Genomic DNA, 27,697 nt, shown 5'->3' on the forward strand with positions numbered 1-27,697 from the left:
ATGAGTTTGTGAGGAAAGGGGTGGCACAGAACCCAGAACTGCTCGGTCCCAGCTCACTGGAGCTGCTTCAAGCCCCTGCACAGGCGGGGTTGGGATGGGAGCAGGAGGAGGCAGGCTGTTTCGTAATAACTTCTCAAGTCTCAAAACACCGCTGTCCAAACCCTGTCCCTAGCACCCCGTGGGAGGAGGTGGGGGGAAGAGGTAGGTTAGGAGCCGCGCCAGACTGAAAGGGTCAGGGCCTCAGTTTCCCCGCCTGTCACATGGTTGAGTGGTGAAAGGAGCTTATGCCATTTCCCCCTCCCATAGCCTGCGTTGGTGGCTGCGTGACCCCAACCGGTAAGGCTCCTTTACAGCTGAACGCCGGTCCAGACCACAGTACCCACGGAGGGTGAGGAGAGACCTGGCGATGCGGGGTGGGCGGTCCCTGGTGAGGAGACCCAGTTCCGCTCCCGTCCAAAAAGATCCCAGAGAAAAAGATTTGACTTGACGCTGGACACACTTTAAAAAACAAAAAACAAAAGACAAAAGACCTCTAACTGGTAAATATGCAAAGGAAAGGCCCCCTAGGTTTGCCAGGGGCAAACTGAGCTCTCATCCGGGAGCCGCGGCCCTTCCCTTCCCGGAGGGCGCCGGGGGGCCAGGCTCGGCGCTAGCGGAGCCCGTAGCGGTGCCGCAGCGGCCCGGGTCCCACGCTCCGCAGCCCCACGGGGCGATGCCGGCTTTTCCGCCGCCGCCAGGCTCGCGGGTCCGCAGGGCGCCGGGGCTGGGTCGCGGCGGCCCCGCTTTGTTCCCGGCGCCCCCACCCCGCCCCGCCCCGGGGCCTCGCTGCCCCCGCGCCGCCCGCCGGCCCGCGCGCCCGCCCTCCGCGGCCCGCGCCGCAGTACGAGCCTCCTCCCTCCCGCCCCCCGCGCCGCCGCCGCCGCAGGAGAGGGGGGGCCCGGGCGGGCGCGGCGAGGGCGCGCGGCGAGCCCAGAGCCGGAGCGGGGCGCGGGCGAGCGAGCGCGGGCCGCGGCGGGAGGCGCCACCCCCGGGGCTCGGGCAGCGGCGCGCCGGCCGGCCTCTCCTCGCCCCCCGCGCCCCGCGCCCGGCGCCCGGCCCCCGGCGCGCCGCAGCCAGCCTCCGCCGCCGCGGCCGAGGGAGCCGGCTCCTCCCGGGAGGGTGTCGCCGCCGCCGCCGCCGCCGGCTGGCGGAGAGCGCGGGGCCCGGGAGGCGGGGACGGAGCGCCGCGACCCGCCATGGCTCAGGCGGCCAAACAGCTCAAGAAGATCAAAGACATCGAGGCGCAGGCCCTCCAGGAGCAGAAGGAGAAGGAGGAGTCCAACAGGAAGCGGCGGAACCGCTCCCGCGACCGCAAGAAGAAGGTAAGGGGGCGGCGGCGGCCCCGCACCGAGGCGCCCGGAGCGGCTGCGGGAGGGCGCCCGGCCGCGCGGGAGCTGACCGCCCGGGAGCCGCAGGGGGAGGCGGCCCGGGGCCGGGGCGCGCCGCCCGGACGCTCCTTTCAGCACCCTGGACAGAGGCCGGCAGGCCGGGGCGCTCTGGAGGAACTTTTGCCGCCTCCGCGCGCGTCGGAGCGGGCGAGGGTCTGCACCGCCGGGGTTAGCGATGCCCTCCTGGCTTTCTTGGGGGCCGGGGAGGGGGGAGCGAGCACGGCGGGCGCTCCAGGGGTGGCACTGCCCGCTCCCGCTCAGGTGACCGGTTAGTTGTCCTGCGCCGCACGGAGAGAGCAGCTTCCCCAGATCTCTCAGGACGCTCGCTGCTGGGGCGACTGTCCTTCCTGGGCCTTTCCTGACCCCGTGTGGGTCCCCGAGTAGACCTGGAAGACGCGACTCACCCCCTGGGCATTTGGCAACGTTTTAGGTTAAGGTCATTCCGGAGGAGTGGTTGGTGCTAGGGAAGAGGGATTCCCTTAGAAGCCTCGCTGTCCAGCCTGACCCAAGGCCTGTTTGGAGAAGGGCTCTGCCGTGGGTCATCATGGGGCAGTCTTTCATGGGACAAGGGTCTATGGTGACGCCCCAGGGGTTAGGACCCCTGAAAGCAACTGTTGCTATTTGCAGTCCCTCTTTCAGATCAAGGCATGCTAAGAGCCACCTTAGGGTACGTCCTCGGTCTAATTACAAATACCTGGAGGTCCACACCATCCAAGCAGCTGACTGCCACAGCTCGAGCTGCGGGAATGAACAGGCTCGGAGAGCGTGGATGGAATTTGGGAGTCCAAGGTAGAGCTTCCGAGAGCCATTTTAACCTAAGGAAGTCGGTGTGGGGCCTGAGAACTGCTTGGAGCTTCCCCACAGAGGCGCTGCCCTTGCTTAGGAAAGACTCCCTCCCGAAATTGTCTCCTTCTGAGAAGGAAATATGGAAGCTGCAGCTGATAGGGAACAGTTTACTTTGCAGTAGGCAGCAGGGCCGATACCAGCTCTTTTCCTGGAGAGGACTCTGGGCAGATGGAGACGTTCTCTAATTTTTAAGCTAAGGAATAAGCATGTTTGCTGTTCCTATATCCCCGAAAAATAAGTGTCCCTTCTCCCGCTCCCACCCTGTCCCTTCTTCCCCCTGCCTCAATATTGGCATCTTGTGTGTAAATAGTAATTTCAGCATGACACACTCCTTAAGCAAGAGTGGAAAGAGGTTTTCCCCAAACCAATAGTGAATCAGAGTTTGGGCTGGTGCCACTTAGAGGGAGAATCCCACTGTTAGGGTCTCAGATGCCAATCCCATAGCTCAGGCAGGGAAGCCTCTTAAGAGCACACGCGGCTTTCACCCACTTTCTTGGCAATGATGCCAGCCCTCTATCTTTCCATTCCTATTCTTGAACTTGGAGGAAAACTCTCTCCACATTTTCACCCCAGTTCTTGCCTTGAGCCTCCTCTTCATGTTGCTGACACCAGAGATAACATTTTGACTAACAATCAAAGCAAAACGTTCTTTAATTTCATTTCTTTTGAACTGACTTCGTGGGATGTGCAGATATGAAACACAGCAATTCTAATATGCGTTTTACCTCTTTGATCTTTATCTTTATATTCCCTGGTCAACTTTGTTCCACGTTTTAGTCCTGGGTGAGACCAGGTTCCTTCCTCCCTGGATTGCGTTGTTTTGACTTACTAGCTGGTCACAGCATACTGCGTCAGTAGGTGTTCCAAAATCTTCCATACAGATTTGCATGGTTTTCTGCAGTGTCTTGAGGGCTATGATTGGTACGACAACAAGGAAGTTTTAATCCAAACTGATAGGGACGATGTGAACTCCCAGGACTTATTCTTTATTGGGGGAGATGTTATGGGGGCTTTCGGGGATGCTTCGTTTATATTTCCTGGTGATTGTGATTGGGCAATTGCCTAGGGTAGCATAGCTAAAACCTACAGCAAAATATAAGACTACAAGAAGGCGGAAGACCCTAGAAGTAAAGGCAATATGGAAAGGAGCATTTATTTGCTTGTTTTCCTTTAATTTGTGAGGGGTGTTGTGTATCAGATCCAGAGCCTTGTGTGTGCTAAGCAGATGCTTTACCACTGAGCTATACCCCTAGCTCCAAAGGAGGATTTAGAGACCGTTCCGCTGGATCTTGAAGCAGTGGGCAGTACTGACTTGAAGGTTCATATAAGGTGAGGCCTAAATCTAGTGCTTCCTAGAGAAGGAATCTTTCAAGACGTAACATTAAAACCAAGCAGTGGAGGACTCTGTGATCTCACAGACGACCCAGAGGCTCTGGAGCCATCTTCCTCATCTAGCAGAGGCAGAAAAAGAACTTCCTACACGCAAGTGAGTACATTCCCGCAGAGACATGGCGATTCATGGCAATGCGCACCTGAGCCAAGGACGCTCCGCATTTACTACAAGGATAGAGCTCAGCTCTCTCCTTAGCTGGAGCTGACTGAGCAGAACCACATGCCTTCCATTTGTAGAAATAACGTTGGTTGTAACCTGAACAGCGGTTTCAGCTTTTACAGTTACGGTACTGTGTGGGAAGGTGCTTGCCATGGGTGCTGTGCCTCAGGGAGGGAGGCTGATGTTGTGACGCACTGACTGACACACATAGAAACCTCTGCACAGAGATCGGAGCTCAACTCCGGTGCTCTGCAGGTGCTCCATTCAGTTTTCTGCTTAACTAGCAGCACCCTCCCTTGCTGTTTCTAGCTGCAGCTTTATTGTATTTTATTTTTAAAAAGCAAAAACGTAGCCTTTATGACATTTACCGTTAGGTTCTCTAGTTTCTGAAGGCTACAGTGGAAAGCAATAAATGGTAAGACCTGTGTAAAGCACGCATTTGCATTTAAAAGGACAGTTTTCCAGGGCGGAGGAAGCTGTGAGGATGAGAATTTGTGTGCCTATTATGCTTATCCAGAAGCTAGGAGGAGGATAAAAAGGACAGGGTGTCTTTAACTGGGCTCTCTCCGTGGCCTTCATTGTGCCCTCCTACTTCATCTCGGATGTTGATGCAGGAAAAGCTTGTGTCAGGTTCTGTATGTGACTGGTTGCTCACCACCTAGCATGGTGCTTCACACACTAGGGGCATGCGATGGGTGTTTGTGGAAGTGATGATCTGAGGCAGGAACTCTTTGTTTCTGGCGTTTGCATCGTCTCAGCTTCAGTATGTGTTCAGGTGAAAAGTGCACTCTTTGGCTATCTTTGAGGGGGTACTGGGAGGGAGCCTGATGCATCTTTCCCAGGTCATTTGCACAGTAATAGCAACTGCAGGCAGGCAGGCAGGCAGGCAGAGGAACTGCCTGATCTATGGATACGCACTGTGCTGGCGAGCATGTAGTTATTTCTTGTCCGGTGTCTGCTGTGCTACATGTCAACTGATTTTGGCTGTTTGGAGCAGTTTCTTAACAGGGCCTCAAGGAACCAAAGCCTTTAGAATAGACAGGGAAAAGGCACAGGCAGAAAAAACAGAAGTCCAGGAGTGGGAAGGGTTCCTGCCCTGGCTGCAGGCACAGAAGAGCTCTCAGCTCTCCTCCTTTGCTCAACTTTTGGGCAGTGGATATGGTGGGGAGAGCAGTTTCTTAAGTGTGGGGTGGCTGGTGGGGTACAGTGGGGCAGGACTGAAGATAGCAGGCTAGGCTGGAGGCAATTGGTCCAGGACACTGGCTTGCAAAGAGCTTCAAGTTTAAACTTCTGTTATCTCCAGATGGGTTTCTAAAAGCTAGGTTGTAGGATTCAGAGAATGCTGTCCCAGGGTCCTGAGGTTAGGCTGTTTACTAGCACAAGCTATAGAGAGTTGATATTTGTGTGTAAAGCTCCTATTTAGTTCTTGAACTGCGTAATATCTGTACTGCCTGTGAATTATTAAAAAGCAAAGATTTAATAATAATTGCAAGACTTTAAAGCATGTCACCACTTTGGTAATCCCATTTTGACATTTGATTGTTGTCCATGGAGATCCTCAAAAAGCAGGAAGTAGTCCTTTTGCTCTAGCTGTGGCAGGTGCTGGCTGTGGGTAAAGACGGGATTTTCCTAGCTTACCTCGTGCCCAGTTGCCAGCCTAGCTCTTCCTTCCCTGATGTAAGGTATTCCTTGGGAGCTCTTTTCACTCCCAGGTCATGAGCTGGAACAGCCTAGCAGACCGAGATACGATGCCTGTGTGTACGCCCAGCGTTCTGCGTTTTGCAGGTCACTCATGCCCCACAGCTATCCCATTAAAGCAGGCAAGGCAGAAGCTGAAATTCAGCCAGATTGTAGACCTCCTTAGGAAGGGACGCAAGGCTGTGGCTTGTCTCCCCCAAGCTTTGTCTTCCTCACCCCAGCAAAGGCTGCTTGCTTAGTAGTTTTGCTCTGGTCCTCTCGGGATGACAAGATGCTAAATTTAACTTCATTTCTTCTGCTTTAATCAACGGGTGAGAGCTGTGCACATCAGAGGTTAGAGCCACACACAGTTATACAAGATGGTTACTGAACTTAGTGTCAGAAATGATCTTAGGGGCCATGTATCGAAAATGCGATCCCAGGCCAGGTGCTTTGGTTAAGTGTTGAGACATTTTTGAGGTGGACCCTCATGGGAAGTTTTCAGGTCCCTGGGGAATGTAGCCTAGAAGCGCATTGTGGGAACCTAGCCCCTTCAGACTCTTCTTCTCTCTTGTGCCTCAGTGGTAAATACGAGTTTGGCCTTGCCAAGCTTTCCTCACTATCACGTGCTGTCTCGTCAAGGCTCCCTAGCATTCACTCCACAACCGTAAGCCGACAGGCCTTTTTTCCTAATAAACTGATTATCTCAGGCATTTGTTACAGTGATAGAGATCTGATAGTCCTGAGCTAACTAATTGTTTTTGATTAAACCCTCTGGCCAACCCTTCTCGTGAACTGTTGGGGTTCATCTGGGAAGGCAGGCACATGGTTATCTCAGCGCTAGCAAATGAGAAAAAGCTACTTTAAATCACATCTTCATTTCCCTTTCAGGAAAGACATGAAGTTGCTATTTGGAATAGATTTAGTATCACATGCCCACTCAATCATCTGGGCAGGCAGTCTGTATTGTGAGACGAGAGTGAATATTTCAGGCTCTGTTAAGTCCAGCACCGAGTACAGCTGGACGCAGTAACACGAAAGCGGTCCTGGTTTTTCTGGGAATAGCTATGACCAAGGTCATGGCCAGTGATTCTAGGGTGAAAGAACATACGGAAGATGAGATGTGTTGGGTTATGGGTCTGCTTGTACGTCGGAGGATCTGGATTTTAGGAGTACAAAGCACAATACATTCTCCAGGAAAGGGAACTTGCATTATAGATCACCAAGCCAAAACCAGATAATACTTTGAACTTCTCTTCCCATTAATTTCCAATGTGACTGGATCCTTTGCCTATGAGAAGATGGCTCTTCTGTTGTTATTGTTGATTTTCAAGGAAGGTTGAGGAAAGCCAAAGCTTAGTATAGGTAACCCTTCTTCAAAATGAAGGGATTGCAAATTAGAGGCTCAGCACAGAGCCACAGAACTCTGGTTGCAGCTGCCTCATGATCCAAAGGCTTCCATGGATGTCTTAGAACAACCTACTTGGTGGCTGGGAATTCCCAGCTGACAGTCCAGAGGAAGGAATGGGTAAAGACGGAGTGCCAGGAGCCCTCTGCTTTCCTTTTGGTTAGTCTGTCTTGGAAAAACAAAAAGACTATTTCCCCTAATTTTCTCGTTCAGGGAGTCTCTGCCTGCTCACATCAGCATCTTCATCACACAAGTGTTTAATAGTGTGCGGGGTGTGTAAGGGCACGGCAGCAGCCTTCTGTCATTTCCTTCTCTTCTGTCCTGTTGAAAGCTTTTGCATTTTACAAGGGATGCATAGAGCACTCGCAGACTTCCAAGTGGGTAAGAGCCGACCTTAGCACGCCGAGTAGCCTATGGGTGAGCCTCAGGCCAGCCTGGAAACACAAAACTAGTCTTGGAAAGATGTGCGGTGGAGGATCCCTGGCGTCAGGAAAGTGGCTGGCTGCTGGGTGGGGTCTCTCTGGGCTGGTAAGGGGCCATCCAGATGTGTGGAACAGAGCATCCAGTGATGCAAGTAGCACATGTGGCAGTGACAAAGTGGACTCTGGATGAGGAGGTGGTCAGGAACTGTGGGCCCAGCAAGGGGAGCCGGCGCCAGAGACTGGAGAAGGAGCTGGGCAGGGCCAGTCAGGAGAGCAGAGGAGGTCCTGAGGCAGAGATTATTCCAACCTGAGGTAAGCAAGACATAGAGAAAACACTGATGCCCAGGCTGACCTGAGCTGACACGTCAGGTAAGGACCAAAAGCCGATGAAAAGCTAGAGAATTGTTCGGGTGCTGGGGTTCCCTGTGGGTGCAGTGGAGAGGAGTGCTTCAGGACAGCTCCAAATTCCCTTTGATCCCATTAGCATATTTGCATATGCAAAAGTGAATGCTGTCGATGTGTGTGCTCCTGGGATTCGGCAATAACAGGGACTCATTTCTGACCTGGTGTCTGGGTAGGTAGTTGCTGGGACCTTTCACTGAGCTAAGAGAGAAGGGGGCCGTAGGGAGGGTGGGTACTTTCTCAGAAATATGCCCTGAAGTAGCTTTCTGACAGAGGGAGAGAGCATATGGGAACAGCCTAAGTATGGGCTGTTCAGCCCTGTGCCCTCTAGAGCCGACCTTGGAATATAGACATTCTGGGTGCTTTAAATGTGGCACATGCGGCCGAGCCGAAAGAAAACAGGAGCTAAAGAATGTTGCTGGAAGACATCATACCAGCAGTGGGCTGGAGCGGGCAGGGCCATCTTTGTGCGTGTGCAAGTGTGTGTGTTATCAGGAATTGGGTCCAGGGCCCGTGTATGCTATGCAAACTTAACCACCTAGCTGCTTCCCTAGATATTAAAATATATATATATTTAATATGTATACAACATTCTGCCTGCATGTGTGCCTGTGTACCAGAAGAGGGCACCAGATCTCACTATAGATGGTTATGAGCCACCATGTGGTTGCTGGGAATTGAACTCAGGACTTTTGGAAGAACAGCCAGTGCTCTTAACCTCTGAGCCATGTCTTCTTGGCCATTTTTAAAGGTTCTTTATTTTGAGACTGATTTGGGTCGGGTTGACAACCCAGTGACGAGAGTGCAGGCAGCACAAACATGAGGGCCTCAGTTTGGCTCGCCATCACCCAAATACAAAGTCGAGTGCAGTGTTGTGTGCCTGTACGCCCAGGCCTGGGAGATGGGGTAAGATCCTTGTAGCTTGCTGGCAGCCAGTCATTGAGCTCCATCCTCTCTCAAAAGACAAGGTGGACAATGACAGAGCAAGATGTTCAGCAGTAAACTCTGGCCTTGACATGAGCAAGCATGGTCCCCACCACATCTACACCCCTAAAAGGGGGTGGGGGTGGGGGCAGGATCTTGCTAAGTTGCCAAGGCTTACCGCAATTTCTCTTTTGCCCTCTAGCATAGGTGAGATTGGAGGTGTCTGCCACCACACCCCTGCCCAACTTACATTTAAAGTAGGGACTGTCACGCAGTTACCGAGTTGATAGCATGATATATGTATGTATGTGTACATACGTGTGTGTGTGTTTAAATACCTTCTTTTTTTTTTCCTTTAAGGAGATAGAATCTCTCTGTGTTACCCTGGGTGGTCTTGTAAACCTGAGCTCAAGCGATTCGAACGCCTCAGCCTCCCGAGTGCTGGCCTTAGAAGCACACACCACCACACTTGGCAATATTGATGATGTGTGTTTCCAGGTGACCAAGTTTTCCTCTCAATTCTCCTCTGTATTCACACAATTAAAAAAAAAAAAACAAAAAACGATGCAGATAATTTATGCACAGACAAAAGAAAAAGACAAAGGATGTCCTGCTTGTCAATGAGGACATCTGAACCCAGCCTTCTGGGGGAGGAGAGCTGGAGCTGATAGATGACATCACACTCTAATTAAGAATCCCAAGGTGATGTGAACTAGAGCCAAGCTGGTGACAGTGTCCTGGCTCAAAGTGGAGCTGGGGCACGGTCCCTAAGACATCTGGGCATGGAACGAGCCCATTGTAAACTAACATGGGGGCGGGTGTCGGGCTCCGCACTGCGCTCCACTTTCAGGATGATCTTCTAAAAATGCCAATCAGCTTTGCTCCCTCCTCAGAACCTTCTTCGTCCTCCTGGTTTCTGTGAGAGGAAGTCCAGACTGGTTATCCCCGGGCTGCTTGGTCTGTTATGTGTCTACCGTGCTGGCATCTCTGAGATGAGCTGTGAGCATCGTCAGGACCTTAAGGATGAAGGCTTTCACTTGCTGTCAGAGCTCCCTGCATCTCAACCCTTGGCTTCATACACTAACAGCAACTCTTCCACCAGAGAGCAATGTCAACACTGCTTCCCAAGTCCTTAATGACCACCCTGATAAGGCTACCTGCCTATGAGTAAGGTCACTGGAACCTCACAAGGGCCTTCGTGTTGTATGAGGAGGTTTACTGTGCGTTAAAAGCTCGGGGCTCTATTAAGCACTCAATGAGATCAGGTCAGACACTCGGTTTCCACTCCCCCCCACCTCTACTCCCGTTCTAGGCAATCTAAAGCCCCAGCACAGGCATGAACAGGCTGTGGGCACATGAGTGGCAGAGAACCTCATGTCTCAGTGGGTAAATAAGATTTCAGGGAACACAGCCATTGGAGTTTTCCTCTTTACCCCTGGTAAGACTTCAGACATGAAAGTTTAGTCCCACTTGGATGTAATGTAAATATTATGAGTTCCTTTCTAGATATGGCTGGGAAGGTCAGTTGTGGTATTTATTTACCATTGCCAGAGACTTCTGAGATGAATTAGGGAAGACCGGAGAAATGCAAATCTGACCCAAAGCCATAGTTCAGTGAAGACTCGGAAGCAGACCAAGTGAGAATAGCTTTGGCACCTGAACCAGCTGCAGGAGTGGCGTGAGATTTGTAGCTGTAGCCTTTTCCCTTGCCGTGGGTACTTAGCAGATCTATTTAGAGCCATTCAAAGAGCTATGCCGATTTCTACCATCGACCCCGGAAATGAGAGCTTCTGCTCTGACGTCACGTGGTGATGGAGAATGTGAGGCCAGATAGGACAGAAGCGTGGTGAACCCACCATCCGTGTTCTCTGACTGAGGCTTGGTGGAGCCCAGCGCCTACTGCTCACCTGGTCAGTGTCTTGGGAACCCTGATGCTGCTGCTGAACTTGGGAGGGAGGACATCTTTTTCTTCCTCGTTTCACACACGGTGGACTTTTGACTTAAGGCTGAAGGCAGCTGCATTTGGAGGACACGGAAACTACATGCATCGTGAAACAAGTGTATACCTCTACCATCTGTCTGTCTTGTCTAGTACAGTGTGATGGATGGAATCCAGGGCTTCCCCCATGGTGGCCAAGTGCTAGCCACTGAGTGCAAACTAGCCCCTAATTTTAGCTCTTTAAACCCAAACGTCAATATTACCACCACAGAGAAGATGGGGGTTGCCGCTGTGTGCAGGGCATACAAGGGGGTCAGCCACGCCATGGGTGAAGAGCTCTGCTGGCTATTGGGATGGGGAGATGAGTAGGTAGGAAAGGCACTGGCTGGGTAAGAATGATGACCTGAATTTGATCCCTAGAGACGAAGTAGGAGTGGAAGCAAGAGAACGAAGTTGTCCTCTGACCTTTACATGAACACGGTGGCACACACACACACACATCACGCACACACAGTAGTAATACAGGGTTTTAAAGGTCTGAGAAGCACCACGGTGCTGGGCCTTCTCTGCCCTCCAATGTCAGTTGTTCTGTTTCCAAGAAGCTTTGCTGCTCTTGCCTGCCCAACCTGGCATTTCTCTTGTTCCAGAGTTGCTACAGAGCTCTTATTTTATGTGGATGCTGTTTTGCTGCAAGCATCTCTCTGTGCCTGGTGCTTGTGGGGGTCAGAAGAGGGTGTCAGATACCTTAGAACTGGGCTTACAGATAGGTGTGAGCCACCACGTGGGTGCTGGGTATCGAACCCCGGTCCTCTGGAAGAGTGGCCAGCGCTCTTAGCAGCCGAGCTGTCTCTTCAGGCCCTCGAGTTACTTTTTAAAAAACACAAAATCGGTGCTTGTCACTTCTCAGAGCCTTTCAGTTGCTCTCTGTGGCCTCTAGGGCAGGGCCAAACACTCTGTCGCGGCTTACAGACCACTCGCTCACTGAGGGCCGCCAGGCCTCTGTGGCCCTGGGCTGGCACCCACGCTGCTCTTCTGTGCTCCGTTTCCTTCCCATTGCCCAGAGCTGCAGTCCAGCCGCGTGAGATGGCATGCTGGAAGGTAGATGGCTGCCAACATGCTAGCGGTATCTGACCACTTGGGGTCACAACCTGAGGGAGTGTGGGAGAGTCTGATTCTGGGGGGAAAAGGGCTGGATATCTGCAGTTATCCCTTCCTCCCTTTTTTTTTCCCTAGAAAGCAGATTTGGCATTCTGTGGCACATGAGATATAGTTTGCCAGGCAGAGCTGGTGTCGTAGAGGTTTCATTGTGTTTGTTTCACTGTAACAAAATAACCTAGTGTAATTACCTTATAGAGAGAAAACGTTTGTTTTGGATCACAATTTTGGAGGCTCAAGACTATGCGAGGGTAGGCATATTGCTTTCAGGCCTCTGGTTGAGGTGCCATATGGCAATGACAGAAAGCACACGGTGGAGACCTGCTCAAATTGTGGAAGGCTGGAGTCCCAGAATGCTTCTTAAAGCCACATTCCCAAAGACCCTCGTACTCCCCCCAGGCCCTACCTCCTAAATGTACCATACCTTCCGACAGTGCCATCCTGGTGACCAAGCCTTTCACACACACGTTTTGGGGGAAGTGAAACATCTACCCCAGGGTGGAAGTGAATTTATTGATTGGGGGCAAATTCTAGCCTTTTCACTTACTACATTTCTCTGCAATCCTGTTTTTCATTTTGTTTTTGCAATATTGGGGTGGGAACCAAGAACTTCACACATGCTAGGTCAGCACCCTGTCACTGATCTGTGTTTCCAGATCCTGGACATTTGAGACAGGGCCTTGCCGTGTAGCTCAGGTGGGTCTCAAACTCAGGCCTTCCTGGCACTAGGTTTATAGGTGTGCCCCTGTAATTGCTCTGCCATCAACTTCTTTTTGAACCGGTCTCTGATCCAGGGGCCATCTCCACCATTCTCAAGTGCATTGCTTTCTTGTCTTCATGAAAGACAGTGGCTTCCACAGTGGCTGTTCTGCATGGCTTGAGGAAAAGAGGGTGCTCCAGGAAGGTGATGGCTTGGTGAGGCTGCCATGGACTAGAAACTGTCTGTAGTTGTGTTTCTGGGAGATGAACTCTTGGATGCCCTACCTCTAGGAGCCCTGAGGAGCAGGGCCCAGTGCACCCCCTCTCCATGCCTTCTGAGCTATCATGCCATCGTCCTCCTTGCATCCCGGCAGAGAGTGGAAGGCATGCTTCTATTCCCCAGAGAGGAGGCTAAATGCATTTTGCGCTGAGTTAGTGGCAGAGCTGGGGGTAAAATCTCAGCCCTTCTCTCCAAAGCCCCAATGTGTGGCAGACATTTGGTGGCATGCATAGGCTCTGTAGAACTGGGTTCCTTCCATTTTCTGGTTTCCTCATCAGTCACCTGCCTACCCTGCTTGCTTCCGGCAGGAGCACAGCCCAGAGCGTCCAGCCGTGTCGATGTGTTCTCCACAGGGGAAGCAGAACAGGGAATGCAGGTGGTGGGAACACCATCTCTCACATTCTCCTGGCTCTCTCAGTCTTGGCTGGTGCACAGGACACCCACTTTACAGCTGAGGCTCAGAGGCAAGGGGATCGAGGCACAGCTCCGAGAACTGGATCAGGGTTCTATCCACATGCCTGGCTGTGAAAGGACAAGATGAGGGGAAAGACCAGGCGTGGGAGAGGCTAAACACACATTAAGTGTGCGTGTGTAGTGTGTGAGTTCTGGTGAACTCACCATCAGAGGTCAACCTCAGGTGCCTTCCTCAGCCACGCTCTACCTCAGTTATTGAGATAGCATCTCTTAACCTAAAGCTCAAGGATTCGGCTACATTGCCTAGGGATCTGCCTGTGTCCACTTATCCAGCATCCGCCTTACAAAAAGATGCTCTGGTGTGTGTGTGTGTGTGTTTACTGGGAAGCAGAATTCAAGTTCTCATGCTTGTAAGGGAAACAACATCGACTGAGCTCCAGCCCCTAAACACTGCTTTGGAATTTAGCACAACGCCTAGAGCTCAAGTGAGCTCTGTGTAGCAGTTTCCTTGGCTCATAAATAAAATGCCAGCCCTACCCACATGAGCCTCCAAAACTCCAAGGGATGTATTCCCTCCAAAAGAACAAACATTAGATATCGGTGCCAAGCTAGACGCAGGTATGAATGCAGGTGTGTGTGTGTGTGGTGTGAAGAGACAGGGAGATGGAAAGGAAGAAATGTAAATATGACCTGAAACATATCCAGGTACCTGTGGTGTATGAATGGTGGCTAGGAGTAAAAGTGTTAGGAATCAAACGCTGGTCCTGACTGTCCCTTAGCAGTAGTCGCAGGGCTTTGGGAATCATTATCTGGCTCCATTGGGCCTCTCTCTTTTTTTTTTTTTCTCATCTGCAGAATGAAGGGATTGGACTAGCCTAGATGACAAGCTTGTTTTACCAAAAAAGATACAGCTTTTATTTACTCATATACTACTTATATATATATATATTATTTATGTATATTCATTGTTTTATTTATTTTTTTAATTTTGCCATATTGTGCAGACTGGCTTTGAACTCCTGGGTCAAGCATCTTCCTGCCTCGGCCTCTGATTCAGTGGGGATCCCAGGTGTGCCGTCGTTTTAGACAGACAGCATCTTGGAGGGGACTTGAGAGATCCCACATGCCTCTCCTTCAAGGGAAAATGCGTTGGGAAAAGGAAATGGCTTGTCCAGAGCACACAGCTATTTTTATCAGCCAAACAACTTCCAGAATATGCATCCAAACCCAACTCCTCTACAGGCTGGTGAGAAATCCCAGCTATTAGGAGCAGAGTGTCTGAGTCTAAAACAGAGGGAGGGACTTGGAGAAGGGGGGGGCTTGTTCTGTGGGCCAATGTGGAGGCAGGCCTATTGCCAGAGGCAGCCAGCACAGCTGATGCAGGATCAGTCTCAGGCCTGCTGCTGCAGGTGCTAAATTATTCAGGCTCTACTGGTGCCTGCAGAGGAGGCAGCTACCACAGGGCTCAGGTTCTGCTGTAGTCCTCTCATGGCTCTGGCGGGAGGAATGTGCCCTCAACAGAGGAGTCAGAACTGTCCCTTGCTCCTTTGCCCTCATTAGTCTTTTTGGGGTGCCACATTCAGTTTGGCATGTGGCTAGAGCCTGCTGAGAACACGTTTGCTCTCTACTTCTAGTCTCGCAGCCTGTGTAGTATCAAAGGACATGCCAGTTCATGTGGACCTGGATCTTTCTCCTGACACGGAACAGTCTCAGGGTGACTTCCTCAAGAGTCAGGGCTGAGCATCAGTCTCAGAGGAACGGCAGTGTTCTAGGAACCCTTTCCTGGCTATACTGGGCAGAGAGAATCTTTCATGAGCACCAATCATCTATCACAGCCCTGGTTGCTTTCTTTCAATAAGGGTCTGACAATCTTCTGCTGTGAGGCAGCAAAGAGTAATATTTCAACCTCTGTGGCAAATGCTCAGCCGAGTGGCAAAAGCAGGAAAACGGCCATAGAAAGAGAACAGAGACAGAGTATGGCAGTGCATCATTTACTGATATAAACTTTATTAATCAACACTCAGTGCGCCGGCTAGTTTTATGCCAACTTGACACAGTCTAGAATCATCTGAGAGGAGGGAGCTTCCATTGAGAAAATGCCCCTGGAAGATCAGGCAAGATCATGCCCCTGGAAGACAAGCCTGTAGGACATTTTCTTAATTAGTGATTGATGGGGGCAGGCCCAGCCATTGTGGGTGATGCCATCCCTGGGCTGGTGCTTCTGGATCTGTGAGAAAACAGGCGGAGAAAACCAGGAGGAACAAGCCAGGAAGCAGCACCCCTCCATGGCCTCTGCATCAGCTCCTGCCTCCAGGTTCCTGCCCTGTTTGAGTTCCTGTCCTAACTTCCTTCAGCAATAAACAGCGATATGTGGAAATGTAAGTCAAGTAAACCCTTTCCTCCCCAAGCTGCTTTGGTCATGGTGTTTCACTACATCGATAGTAACCTTAACTAAGATACTCAGATTTTATCGTTCATAAGTATTACTCATTTCCCTCCAGCCATGTGAAAAATTGAAGATCATTCTTAGTTTGTGAGCTGCACCCAAACTGTCTGTAAGCTGCCCTAGGCCCTTGGGTCTTGTTTGCCGACCACTGTGTTTCCTGCCTACATTGGACATGTCCAAGGGCCCACCTAGGTCATCTTCATAGGTCACAGATCTATTAGTTGAATGGATGGATCTTGTCTTCAGCTCAGACACAGGACAATAAATACTGGTGCATTGGAGTCTCCAGGGGAGCAGGCAGCATAAGCATTACTATTGTGTGTGTTTATGTAATGCTGGGGATAGAACCTGGGCTTTTGCATAGGCCAGGAAAGCGCTCTCCCACTGAGCTATATCCACAGTCGTTGGTGTTTTGAGTCATCCAAGACTGCCAGGAACTTCCTATGCAGGCGTCCGGCTTTTAAACACGTGCTCCCCGGCCTTCACCTCTGGAATTCTAGGATTACAGGCATGCATACCCACTAGAGCAGGGATTAGTTTGTGTACTTTGGAGTCAATGGTAGTTCCTTGCAAGAGCTTCTGGGCTTCAGGTTCCACACCAGCAGGGAGGTTGCTGGTACTTCTCCATGCCCAGAGAGGTGTGAGTGACAGCGGACTGCTCAGTTGTTGGGGATTAGAAGCCTCCAGGAGCCTGTGTTCTGGGGGGAACACAGAAGCAATCTGGTGCTGGCCTAGGTGGAAGGCCAGTGGCTGAGCGCTTTGCCTTCCAGCCTGCATCTCCCTGGCATGGCACTCCTGGAATGAGGCAGGGATGTCTGTTCTGTTGAGGCAGAATTGTTACACATAGCTAAAATTAGATGTTTTGTTTGAATTATGTTAATTTGACTTAATTGTTGGGGAATGTCAGTGTTCTTCAGAAATCCCAGAACTCTGCCAAGCTTGAATAGCAGAACTCCCTCTCCTGTGTGCCACCTCTCCAAGCCCAGCATGCCTCGATTCTCACGTCTGGTGTCTCACAATAGACCTAGAATGTCTGCAGCCAGGGATTTGAAGCTGGGGTAGGACTGTGATGACCAGTGTATGCTCCTTAGGCCCAATTCTTTTCTGATTTCTCTGTGGCTTCCGTTCTATCTGTGATGTATCGTAAACACGCTGGGTTTGGGGGTTGTTTTGGTTCTTTTGAGCTGTAAATGACTCTGGCTGCAGGATAGGCAGTCACACAGGGTCTCATCCCTGGAAGAGTCTGTGCTTGTCGCCGTGTGGACATTACTCATCCTATTTTGACAGGAGGCTCTGCATTTTCATTTTGCACTGGACACACAGGTTGCATAGCCAGTCCTGGCTACAGCTTGCCTTCATGGGCCGACACTTGTATTTTCCCATCCAAGTGACCTTGAGCGTGACTTGCTCTTGGCCATGGTGGCTGGAATGGCTAGAGGAAATTCCTGTGTATAAAAAAACTCCCCCAGGCCTTCTCTAAAGTGAGTTCCTGGGTGGCTTCTTGGCTCAGTCATTGCTGCAAATATCAGGTTTCTTTTATATGTCTTTATAATGGTTTGTGAAGGGTGCAAGTCTAATACTGCTCTTGGGCTCTGCTGTCTTCTTGAATGTCATGGATGTGCTCCTAGCTGGTTCTTACACCAGGAATAATAGCAGCAACAGTCAGTGACTATTTTGGGGTGGGGTAGGTGCAAACTGGGGGCCAATTTTCCCCACTAAGCTCCTTATCTCCCCCTCACATGGCCACAACCCTGTGGCTTTGTTCTGACCTCTCTCACACAGACATGACTTACTATCCCTTGTTCTACTGCCATTTCTGTTGCTGTGATGAACACCGTGAGCAAAAGCAAACTGGGGGGGGGGGGGGGAATTTACTTGACTTGCATTTCCAAGTCGTAGCCTGTTACTGAGGAGAGTCAGAATAGGAACTGGAGCAGGAACTTGAAACAGAAGCGTGGAGAAACGCTGCTTGCTGGCTCATCTGCAGGCCCATGCTCAGACAGCTTCTTCATACAGCCCAGGACCATCTGCCTAGAGAATGAGGTTGCCCGAAGTGCCCTAGGACCTCCCACATGACCTAACAATCAAGACCACTTTCTACTCACATGCCCACAGACCAATTGAGAAATCCCTCAACTGAAACTCCCTTCTCAAATGACTCTAGACTGTTTCAAGTTGAAAGTCAAAGCTAACTAGGACATTCCCTGTCCATTTGACATAAAAACACATCGCTTTAAGTCATGACTATTCAATTCCCTGTCCTTTAAGGTCTTTCATGTTATTATCATAATATTAAACACAGTCCAACTTTTAAAACCCCAGATGCCTTTATGAATTTAAGTGCTTAAAAAGTCCAATATAGATTTAAAAACAAGTTACATATGCCTTTATTCCAAAAGGGAAGAGCCGAGACATGGGAAAAAAGCCAAATCAAAGCAAAACTAAAACCTGCTAGTGTAAATTCATGTGATAAAGTTCAATGTTTGACAGCTGGAACTCACTCACTGTGTAAGTTCTGCCATCAGCAGTACAGATAGCTTGTGCAAGGTTTCATTCTTTACCTGCTCTTGTCCTTGGTAGAACTTCAATGGTCCTGGCAGCTTCCAATACTCTGGGATTTGGGGTATCCTTTATTGAGGCTACACCTTCATCAAAGGCCTCTTCAGGCCTTTTCCACACAGCTGATGACCTTTCTCACAGTGCCATATCTCAGCTGCTCTCCATGGTGCTTGGGTCAGCCAATTTTATAATGAATGATTGGGTTTGATTTTCTACATCTTGACCTCCATGGCAGCTGAAAAACCAATTCTCTTCCAGGGCACATGCAAGAAACTTTAGACTGAATCTGAGGCTGGTTACGGTTTTTCAATGAGCTCATAATTTTCATTTGTCAGTTTATCTGGTACTCCTAGAACCAACAGTAGCTGCCATGTTGTCATTTTTTTCCTTGTTTATCCACAAATTAATTGTCAAAAGTTTATTTTTAGTACAGAGACAAATCAAGAGAATCCCTCGCAGGTATGCCCAGCAGCTTGGGTTTTGGTTGATATATTCGAGCTGATACCAAGATTAGCCATCATAGGCACAAAAATTGTGCTCATGGCCAGATTTTTCTAATAAAGACATGACATTCAAGGAGGAGGTATCTGAAGTGTCTAGGACCCCAGGGGCCAGTGTTCCCTGGCTCTGAAGTGAGGAAGACACAAGGTTTTGCTCTGGGGTTGTCTAGTGTGAGAAAACCTGGTCCTGAAACCCAGAAATACCAGTGAACTTCAGCTGGACATTGGTCAGTTTACTGAGTTCCCAGATATATGATTCACATTGATTTAATTGAATTTTCATGTTAGCATATGATTCTAGCTAGAGTTTTTTGTTTTGTTTTATTTTGAAGCAGACTGTGTCTTTATAGGCCTGGCTGTCCAGAAACTCACTCTGTAGACCAGGGTGGCCTTGAACTCAGAGATCCACCTGTCTCTGCCTCCTAAGTGCTGGATTAAAGATGTGTGTCACCACATCTAGTTTTGAAGTAGGGCTAGTTTCGATCCTAATTTCGGCTCTGCTACTCATAACCATAGGCCATTTACTAGTCTGTTTTACAATAACAGAATACTGATAACAATTGAAACAAGCAAGTAATGCCACAAATGGGGTATGTTATAAAGAAAAGGCATTTGTTTTGTCTCATAGTTCTGGAGGTCAAGGTGAAGGGGTGTGATGGCTGTCTTGCTGGCAGAATCAAAAGTGGTATTTGCATGGGAAGACACAAGGGACCTCGATGTCTCCTTGACCGTCCCTCTTTCAAAACAAAAACAAAAACAAAACAATATAATTTAATTATGGCCTTCTAACCTGATGACAATCTCTAACTCTAATCAAATCCTATGAGTACCTCTTTTAAACCCTGTAGGTTAAGTTTATGCACTGCCTTAGTTTTCTTTCTGTTGCTATGACGACACATCCTTACAAAAGCAAGTTGAAAAGAGAAAGGGTTTATTTCTGATCTCAGTTCTAGGCTACAGTCCATCATTGTGGAAAAGTCAAGACAGGAACTTAAAGGATCTACAGTCGAGAGCAGAGAGATGAATGCATGACGACTAGATTGCTCTTAGCTAGCTTTGTCCTCTCACACTGTTCAGGACACTCTGCCTAGGGAATGGTGTCACCCACAGTGGGCTGGGATTTCCTGCACCCACAATCAACAGTCCCCTACAGACGTGCCCACAGGCCAACCTGATCTAGATAATTCTTCATTAGTACTCTATTCCCAAGAGAGCAGACAGATTGTAAGAACCAGAGCTGGTGGGTGATTATAAGAAAACTAATGCTTTTTTTTTCCAGACACAACAGTGCATTTGCAAGTATGAATTCAATGAAATTGTGACAATGTGCATAAGACCTGTGCAAGCTCAAGCCAGATAAAATCCCAACATGGAGGCAAGGAGGTGGGCAGTCAGGCTTTTTGTTTTTGTTTTTGTTTTTATGGGTCTGACCCATGGTAGGTAGACCACATTCCAGGACAGAGCCCACACCCTAGAGCATTTGGGTAAATGAATCGAATTCATGGGGCGGAGGTCACAAAGTTGGGGAGGTAGGAGAGTGGGTAGATCTAGGAGGACTGAGGGTAGGTGTATATGATGAAAATATATTGTAAGAAATTCTCAAGTAGTTAACAAAAAAAAATTTTTTTTTTAAAGAGACTCTTCTCAGGTGATTCCAGGTCATATCAAGTTGACAGTTAAAACTAAATGGGGCATGCTTTCAATGACCTCATAATGGGAATGGGCCCAAGTGCATGGACCTTGGAGGACACGCTTAAATCGTGTCCAAACCTTGGTGAACTTCTGGCAGCTTTAGCTTCTGATCAACAAAATGGGGGTGGACTGACAACGCCTGTCTTGTAGGGTCGTCATGGGTCCTGTGACATCCTAAATATGACCGGCCTGATTAAGAGAAGATGCTCAGAGTGCAACTCATTGGCCAGCTCTTAATGAGGAAAGCAGGGCCTGGAGAAAGGCTGTGTCCCAAAGAGAGAGGAGCCCTGTGGGGATGCAGGGCCATTCCTGCACATTCCTGTGAGGAAGGGCACACTTCGTGCTTAGAGAAGGAGCTTTTCAAGGGAAAGCGAGCAATGCGAAAGCAAGGGCAGTCGGGCAATGGGAGGAATAAAGGTTTTCCCATCCCTTCCTCTGCAGCGGCTGCTGGCTGTCTTGCCACAAATGTTCTGCATTTGTCAACAGGCCATGGGCCTCCTGGGCTGCACAGCTGGGAGGCAGCCTGGGGGTGGGGGTGGGGCTCTAGGGGATGGATGGGGTAATGTGCATGGAGCCTTGATCGAGTACACGACAGGGACTAGGCAGGTGCACAGAAGGCAGTATGGTGGCACCCCTGAGCTTGCTGGGGCTTTGGCCTTCCGCCTGTAGGGGTGCTGGGACTGTTCTCCAGATCTGTTGAAGGAGCCAGACTTCTAGGGGGTCATGTGGGGAATGTATGAGTCTGGGGGCATAGCCAAGGACCCCAGAGTTTCAGGCTCAGAGGAATGGCATGCCGATGTTGACACTATGTGCAGAAATATCCACCGAAGCTTTCTCCTTTCAGATCCCTATGGCCTGAAGACAGCAGCACTGCAGAGACCTCTCCTACCTACCAAGATTTGCTAAGCCTGTCCCCCCCAATCCAGCATAAATGATAAGCCCCCCTCTCTTGTTCAGCTTTATATAATATATGTATTTGCTAGTTCTGCCTGCCCTACCGCAGGGCCCCAAATGACAAGGGTCATTTGGTAAAGACTGCAGATTTGGAAGAGGTAGAACGGCTCTGCTCTGTATCAGCCCCCCCTCTCCTGCCACACAAGTAAGCAGAGAGGAGCTCAGGGTGCAAGGCTGGCTTGGTCTCCCTGCAGGACACTCTGAGAATGCTCTGTGGCCCACCTGAGTTCTGTTCCTCAAGGGCAGGGCTTCTTCAATGTTTTCTGGCTGAAACCTCTTTGCCCGTGATGCTCAGGCACAGAAAGTAGGAATGCAAACCAATCGTTTCCAAATAGTAAATCAGGAACTTATTTTCAGACAATTCTTTTGGTATAGGTAACATTTTATCCTTTGTTAGAACACAAAAAGCAAATTTGCATAATGAGATGGATGTGTTTATTTTTATGTAAGTAATTAAATCTTGATGAAATAGTTGGTGTTACAGGCCACGGAGCAACCTCGGCGCTTTTCAGAGTCGGTCGATATTTCGATCTTCTAACAGTGCTGAGGACGCTGCAGCACATAAATATGCTGCAGAATGACAGGAATGCCTTTGGGTCATTTCCGAAATTGCTGGAAACTCAGTCCTAATCCCAGCAAAAGTTCATTTAACGATTATCTATGAAACTCAAGTCAGTAGTATTTCAAACAGCAATTTTTAAAATCAAACTTTCCAATGCAATACAAAGATAGGCTAATTTGGTGCTTACCTGCTTAGGAATGACAGTAGAAAATATTAAAAAACAAACAAACAAACAAACAACCTTTGTCTTCCCCAATTAAACCATTATACTTCCAAAAGAGTAGAAAACCACACAGGGAAAAACAAAACAAAACAAACAAACAAAAAACCACTGCAATTCATAACCTTCAAAAGTTTAATTTGAGCAGAGGCATCTCAGGCAGGATTTGTTTTTACCACTGACAGGAAAGTGCACACGTGTGTTCCGAGCCGAGGTTACAGGAAAGCCACACAGTGCATCACAAGGCTGCCAGAAATAACTCAGATTCATTACACATTAGATTTTTGATTTAGCTCTGGCCATTGTGCATTCAGAAACCTTCTGCTGTAGCCAAAGGTTTTGCAACCTCCATTTTCAGTCACTCAACCTTATATAGGGTCTTAACCCACAGTTTAATAAGCTGAGCATGTGTACATATGTGTGTGTGATATACATATATACAGATATGTGTGTGGGGGTGTAGGCTGTGACTTACCCAGAATCCAGAGGTCAACATCAGGTGTCTTCTTCAATTATTATTATTATTATTGTTGTTGTTGTTGTTTTTCAAGGGTTTCTCTGTGTATCCCTGGCTGTCCTGGACTTGCTCTGTAGACCAGGCTGGCCTCGAACTCACAGAGATCTGCCTGCCTCTGCCTCCCCGAGTGCTGGAATTATAGGCATGCTCTACCAGCTTCTCCATATTAAAAAAAATGATTTCTTTTATGTGCACTGGTGTTTTGCCTGCGTGTATGTCTGTGTGAGGGTGTCAGATCCACTGGAACTATAGGAGGTGGTTGTGGGCTCCCAGGCTGGGTGGGTGGTGGCGCACGCCTTTGATCCCAGCGCTCAGGAGGCAGAGGCAGGTGAATCTATGTGAGCTTGAGGAACATTCAGGATAGAAACTAGAGCAACAAAGCAGTTTCAGGGACTTTGCTCCCTGTCCCAAGATTTCATGGTGCTAAAAATAGCATAGACTTTTATTCTATAGATTTTCTCTCTGTTCCCTGAATTTTCTAAGTCCTTTAAAGATGCTATGGAGCAGTTTTGACATAGCCCTTTCTCCATACTTAAGTGAGCCTTGTAAATGAATTAGACCAAGGTCAATATTTTATGGCAAATCATTTCATATTCTTCCAAAAGTTCTGTTGGAAGAGGAGGTTCCCAGGCAGATTTCTTAATTATTCACGAGATATATCAAGTCATGAATTATGTGCAGGTGATAATAAGTATTGTGGCTATTTCTGATGAGATTTTTGTGCATCGTCTCTAATCTGCATTCAAGCTTTGCCTTTGAGAAGGTCCCTAAGCAGATAAACCCTGCCCAAGTCATCATGAGTCACCTTGACAGAGTGATGTCTGTCCTTGCCACTGGCAGAGGACACAAGGCAGTACCTAGAAAACGCTTGGGGCATCGTAACAGAAGAGTGCCATTGTATGTAGCATGTTGTGGTCAGCCCCACGTAAGATGTGCTCCAACATCAATGTCAGGAGTGGTGAAGGGAGGGCACAGCCTCATGGGAACACCACTCCTTCTACTGGTGTGCCTCGTTCCCTTCCTTCCTGTGTGCCAAAGGTGTAGAGCAAGAGTCAAAACTCCAAATGTAGGCCTCCCTGAGCAAGGTCCCTTTTATATACGCTTGATGACTTCAATTAGAAAACCCCAAGATCCACATCAGTCTTGCTTACCATACACATGTGGCTAGGCATGGTGGAGCACACCTGTGATCCCAGCACTCAGGAAGGCAGAGGCAGGTGGATCTCTGTGAGTTCAAGGCCAGCCTGGTCTGCAAAGCGAGTCTAGGACAGCCAACGCTACACAGAGAAACCCTGTCTTGAAAAACAAACAAACAAACAAACAAAAGATATGCATGTATCTGTCCAAAAGTGCTTGCAGCGTACCTGTACCGAAGGTTGGAGATTCGTAAGACACTCATTTCAGGAGAGGAGCACATGGACAGGAACAAAGCTGAGAAAATGCCCAATGCAGCATTCACAGCTATTTGGGGCAGAGGAGTTCTGGAAAGCTCTTTGTACCTCATGGGCAGAGGTGGGTGACTTCACTACTGGGAGGTGCTCCAGGCTGAAGAACAGCATGGGTAGGGTAGGGGAAGTCCAGGCAGTTTAGGCTGTGAGTCTTCAGCTCTGTTCCTAGGTTCTTCCAACACTTTGTTGAGCTTTGTTTCTTGTCATGGAAGAGGTTTATAGCATTTGGAGGAATTTTCACTGATGCTGTGATAGCCCCTGGGCACTTGAGAAACAGGGCACAGGCGTCTTCCTCTTGGTCTCAAACACCTTCCCCGATGCTCAGATTTTTCTCTCTCATTTGCCAGACTTAACCACACTCTTCCCTCAACATTGTAACAGAAATGGGACTCTGGCACTCACCCTGTTCTTGGTCCTGGAGGTTCTGTTACCAAACTCTCTCAGAACAGTTTCGGGGGGGGGGGGAGGATTACCATATGGCCTAGCAATTCTAAATAGATTCTAGATCTATAACTCAAAATTTCACAGCAGCATAATCCACGGCAGCTAAAAGGCAGAGGCGATTCAAATGCCCATCCATTGATGAACAGGTCAGGAAAATGTGATATATGTACGGTATGGGCCATTACTCAGCCTTGAAAAACAATGTAAATCCTGTCACATGCTATCATGTAGTCAGACCTGGAAGACCACTATGCTTAGCAAAATAAGCCAGTCCCAAAAGGACAGATACTAGGTGATGATCTTTGTGTGGCTGCTAACGTCACATTCAGACACAGAAGTAGAATGATGGTTTTAGGGAGGCCTGTGGAGGAGCAAGGTGATTTGTTTCTAATGAGTGGACTTTCCCTTTGGGAGATGATCAGGGTTCTTTTTGTTTTGTTTCATTTTATGACATACAAGGTGACATACAAGGAATGTACATGGAAAAAATTGTTACACTAGGAAATTTTAAGTTATATGTACTTTACCTTAATTTATTCTAAGGAAAGTTAATTACTTGTGGGAAAAAAAAACCATGGTAGCATGATACCTCAATCAAAAGGGCCTGCAGGTCATTGCTCCGTGAAAGGGAACAAGCATGAAAAGGGGAAGACTGCAAAAGGTGGCAGTGGAAAGCAGTGCCCTGGCCGAGGAGCAGTGAGGGCAAGATGTGGAGCTCACTGCAAGCGGGCACCGTGGAGACACGGTGGGTGACAGCCGTGTGGAAAAGCCTGAGGAAGGAGTCTGGGGGAGGAGGCAGATGATGGTGGTTGGGGGACGGGCAGTGATACTATAATCCTTTCAGGAGGGATGGGAAGGAGGAGATAGGGTACGGGACTCTGCAGCTGCCTCCTTTGTGTTGAGTGAAGGACAGTGAGGTAGGAAGAGCCTGAGCAGGTTCTGCTTCACAAGTGTTTAGTTGGGTGCCAAGGGCTGTCTTCTCTGCCTGTGGGTTTATACATTTGGTCTGGAGGGGGCTAGATGGGAAACATGGATCTGGGAGCCAGTGAGTGCAAAGATGAACTGGATGACGTAGCAGCCTCTGGGGTCCATTGAGCACTGAGGTGGGCCCTGTGTTTGCCCCTGAGGGGTACTCAGGATTTCCTATAGGCACTGGTCAGGCAGGCATCTGACAGTCTCGTGTAGACATGGTTGGGAATGGAGCCGAGTTGTGAGGCCTGCTGGGCTCCATGCACACCCAGCCTACAGTTACTTCATGGAGAAGGTCAGTTTAGAGACAGCCGCAGCTCATGAAGACCCAACAGAACCTTTGGAGTGTGGGGTTTACAGAACTTATGGCTTCTTCATAAGATGCTGTGTTCCCCTGAGAGTAAAACACTGCAGGGCCCATGGCCAAGGTCTTTATGTGGTGTGTCTTGGAGTCAAATCTGTGCCACTCATAAGCACAGAATTCAGCTGATCCCTTAATCTTGCTGTTAGGAAAACTCTTAACAGAAAGTTTGTCCCGATTGACTGTATCATGCATTTTTATTCTCATGAATCCTGAATCGCTAGATGAATTAGGCAGAGGAAACCCATTGGTTGAAGGATCTTTGGGAGGCCAGAAAGACACAGCTAAGATGTTATGCTGGTAAAGGTTCCCAGATGTGGTTGGTGGGCCAGCAAAACGGAAGCACGGTGATAGTCTGTGCCAAAAACCAAACCAAACCGAACCGAACCAAACCACAAAGTACGTGCAAACAGATTTTAAAAGGGTTGTCATTGTCCCATCAGACAAATGTAATCTCAGAACTGTGTCCAGGCTCTGTAGATGAGATCCGAGTTCCATCCACGGGACCCACAGAAAAATAGGAATCTTCAGGCCTTCACATGTGCACCGTGGGCTATGTACACCTGAGCACCACTGACACATGCACCATGATAACACATTTTAAGAAACTAATGACAAAGACATCTATGTCTAACTTGGTAACTGTCCTCTTAGGCATTTTGTACATGTAAGTATTGATTTATCACCAAGATGATCTACTATAAAAATATAGTGCTAAGTGATATAGTTTTTTCCCGTATTAATAGTTAACTCCAATGACACTGCTGGCCTTAGGTCATTTCTAGAATCTTGGCTCCTTTGGCTGGACCGATGGACTGACAGATAACAGTTCAGGCAGCTCTGCTGAGCCTTAGGGCTGAGCAGGCACAAAGGGTGGTTGACATTTGCTCTTCTTCTACAGTAGCAATGCTGTGCGGGTCTGCTTCTTCCTTTTACTCTTTCCTTTTCGTTCATTTGTTTTGAGACAGGGTCTCTCTCTGTAGCCCTGGCTGTCCTGGAACTTGTTATGTAAACCACGTTGGCCTTGAATTCACAGAGATCCTCCTGCCTCTGCCCCCTTAGTGCTGTGATTAAAGGTGTACACCACCGTGTCTGGAAATTTCAAATTTCTTTTATAATGTAAACAGATTCTAACAATGCAAATTTAACCATAGTGACATTCATAGTTTGACAATATAGAATGGCAGTTTTCTTTTTTTTTAGTGGTTGTCTTTTTTTTTCCCTTCTGCTCCATCTCCAGAACTTTTTTCCTGTCTATCACTGTTCCCCTTCATAGTCTTAAAAAAATGTTCTCACTTAAAAAATAAACAAACGTGTCCATAGCATTTTGGCTTTCAGAATAAAGTGTGTGCTGGTGGTAGAACCCAAGGCTTTGAGCATGCAAGGCTGGCTTCAGCCACCAGGTTCCAACCTATTCTGTGTCTCTGCCTTTAAGACTAGAGTTCGCTATTACTTTATCTTCTGTCCCCTCCAGGCTGTTAGAGAAGATGAACCACCAATTCATCTATGATAAGCACAGAGCAAGGGACACCATGAGCCCTTCTAGTCACTCTGGGCACAGGGACGGGAATTGTCATTGCCTTGAATATCCCACTCACTGTCTGCTCCAGATCTTTCTGTGACATGTGTATCATTGCAGCTGAGCTTCACCCCAAAACTGTGACACAGTTTGTTAATAAGGAAACCAGAGTTCAGAGGCTAAAGAACGCTTGCTAGGCTGTCCAGCATATAAGACAGAGCCGAGACCCTGTATTTTATTCTGGTCCTTTCCTGTTACGGCTCCATTGTCCTTCCTGTCTGCTATGATGTAAATTTTGCTGCCATGCCGTCATGGGCAGAAACCACTGAGACCACAATTAAAAGAAGTCTTTCTTTCCACA

The 27,697-nt window shown here is 48.8% G+C and overlaps 1 protein-coding gene across 10 annotated transcripts in view; it reads left to right on the forward strand.

The window, feature by feature from the left end:
- The first annotated feature begins 949 nt into the window (after window positions 1-949).
- Window positions 950-27,697, forward strand: part of Ank1 (ankyrin 1) — a 163,785-nt gene continuing 137,037 nt past the window's right edge. For 3 of the 10 annotated variants that reach the window (XM_060381475.1, XM_060381478.1, XM_060381473.1), the window contains exon 1: window positions 953-1,361. In XM_060381475.1, coding sequence (XP_060237458.1) covers window positions 1,236-1,361 — 126 coding nt within the window. In that variant the 5' untranslated portion in view covers window positions 953-1,235. Of the gene's footprint in view, window positions 1,362-27,697 lie in introns of all 10 variants that reach the window. The other 7 variants (XM_060381482.1, XM_060381483.1, XM_060381472.1 and 4 more) reach the window with 5 other exon arrangements.

Source organism: Meriones unguiculatus, chromosome 4 (genome assembly GCF_030254825.1).
Source record: "Meriones unguiculatus strain TT.TT164.6M chromosome 4, Bangor_MerUng_6.1, whole genome shotgun sequence".
Classification (NCBI taxonomy): Eukaryota; Metazoa; Chordata; class Mammalia; order Rodentia; family Muridae; genus Meriones; species Meriones unguiculatus.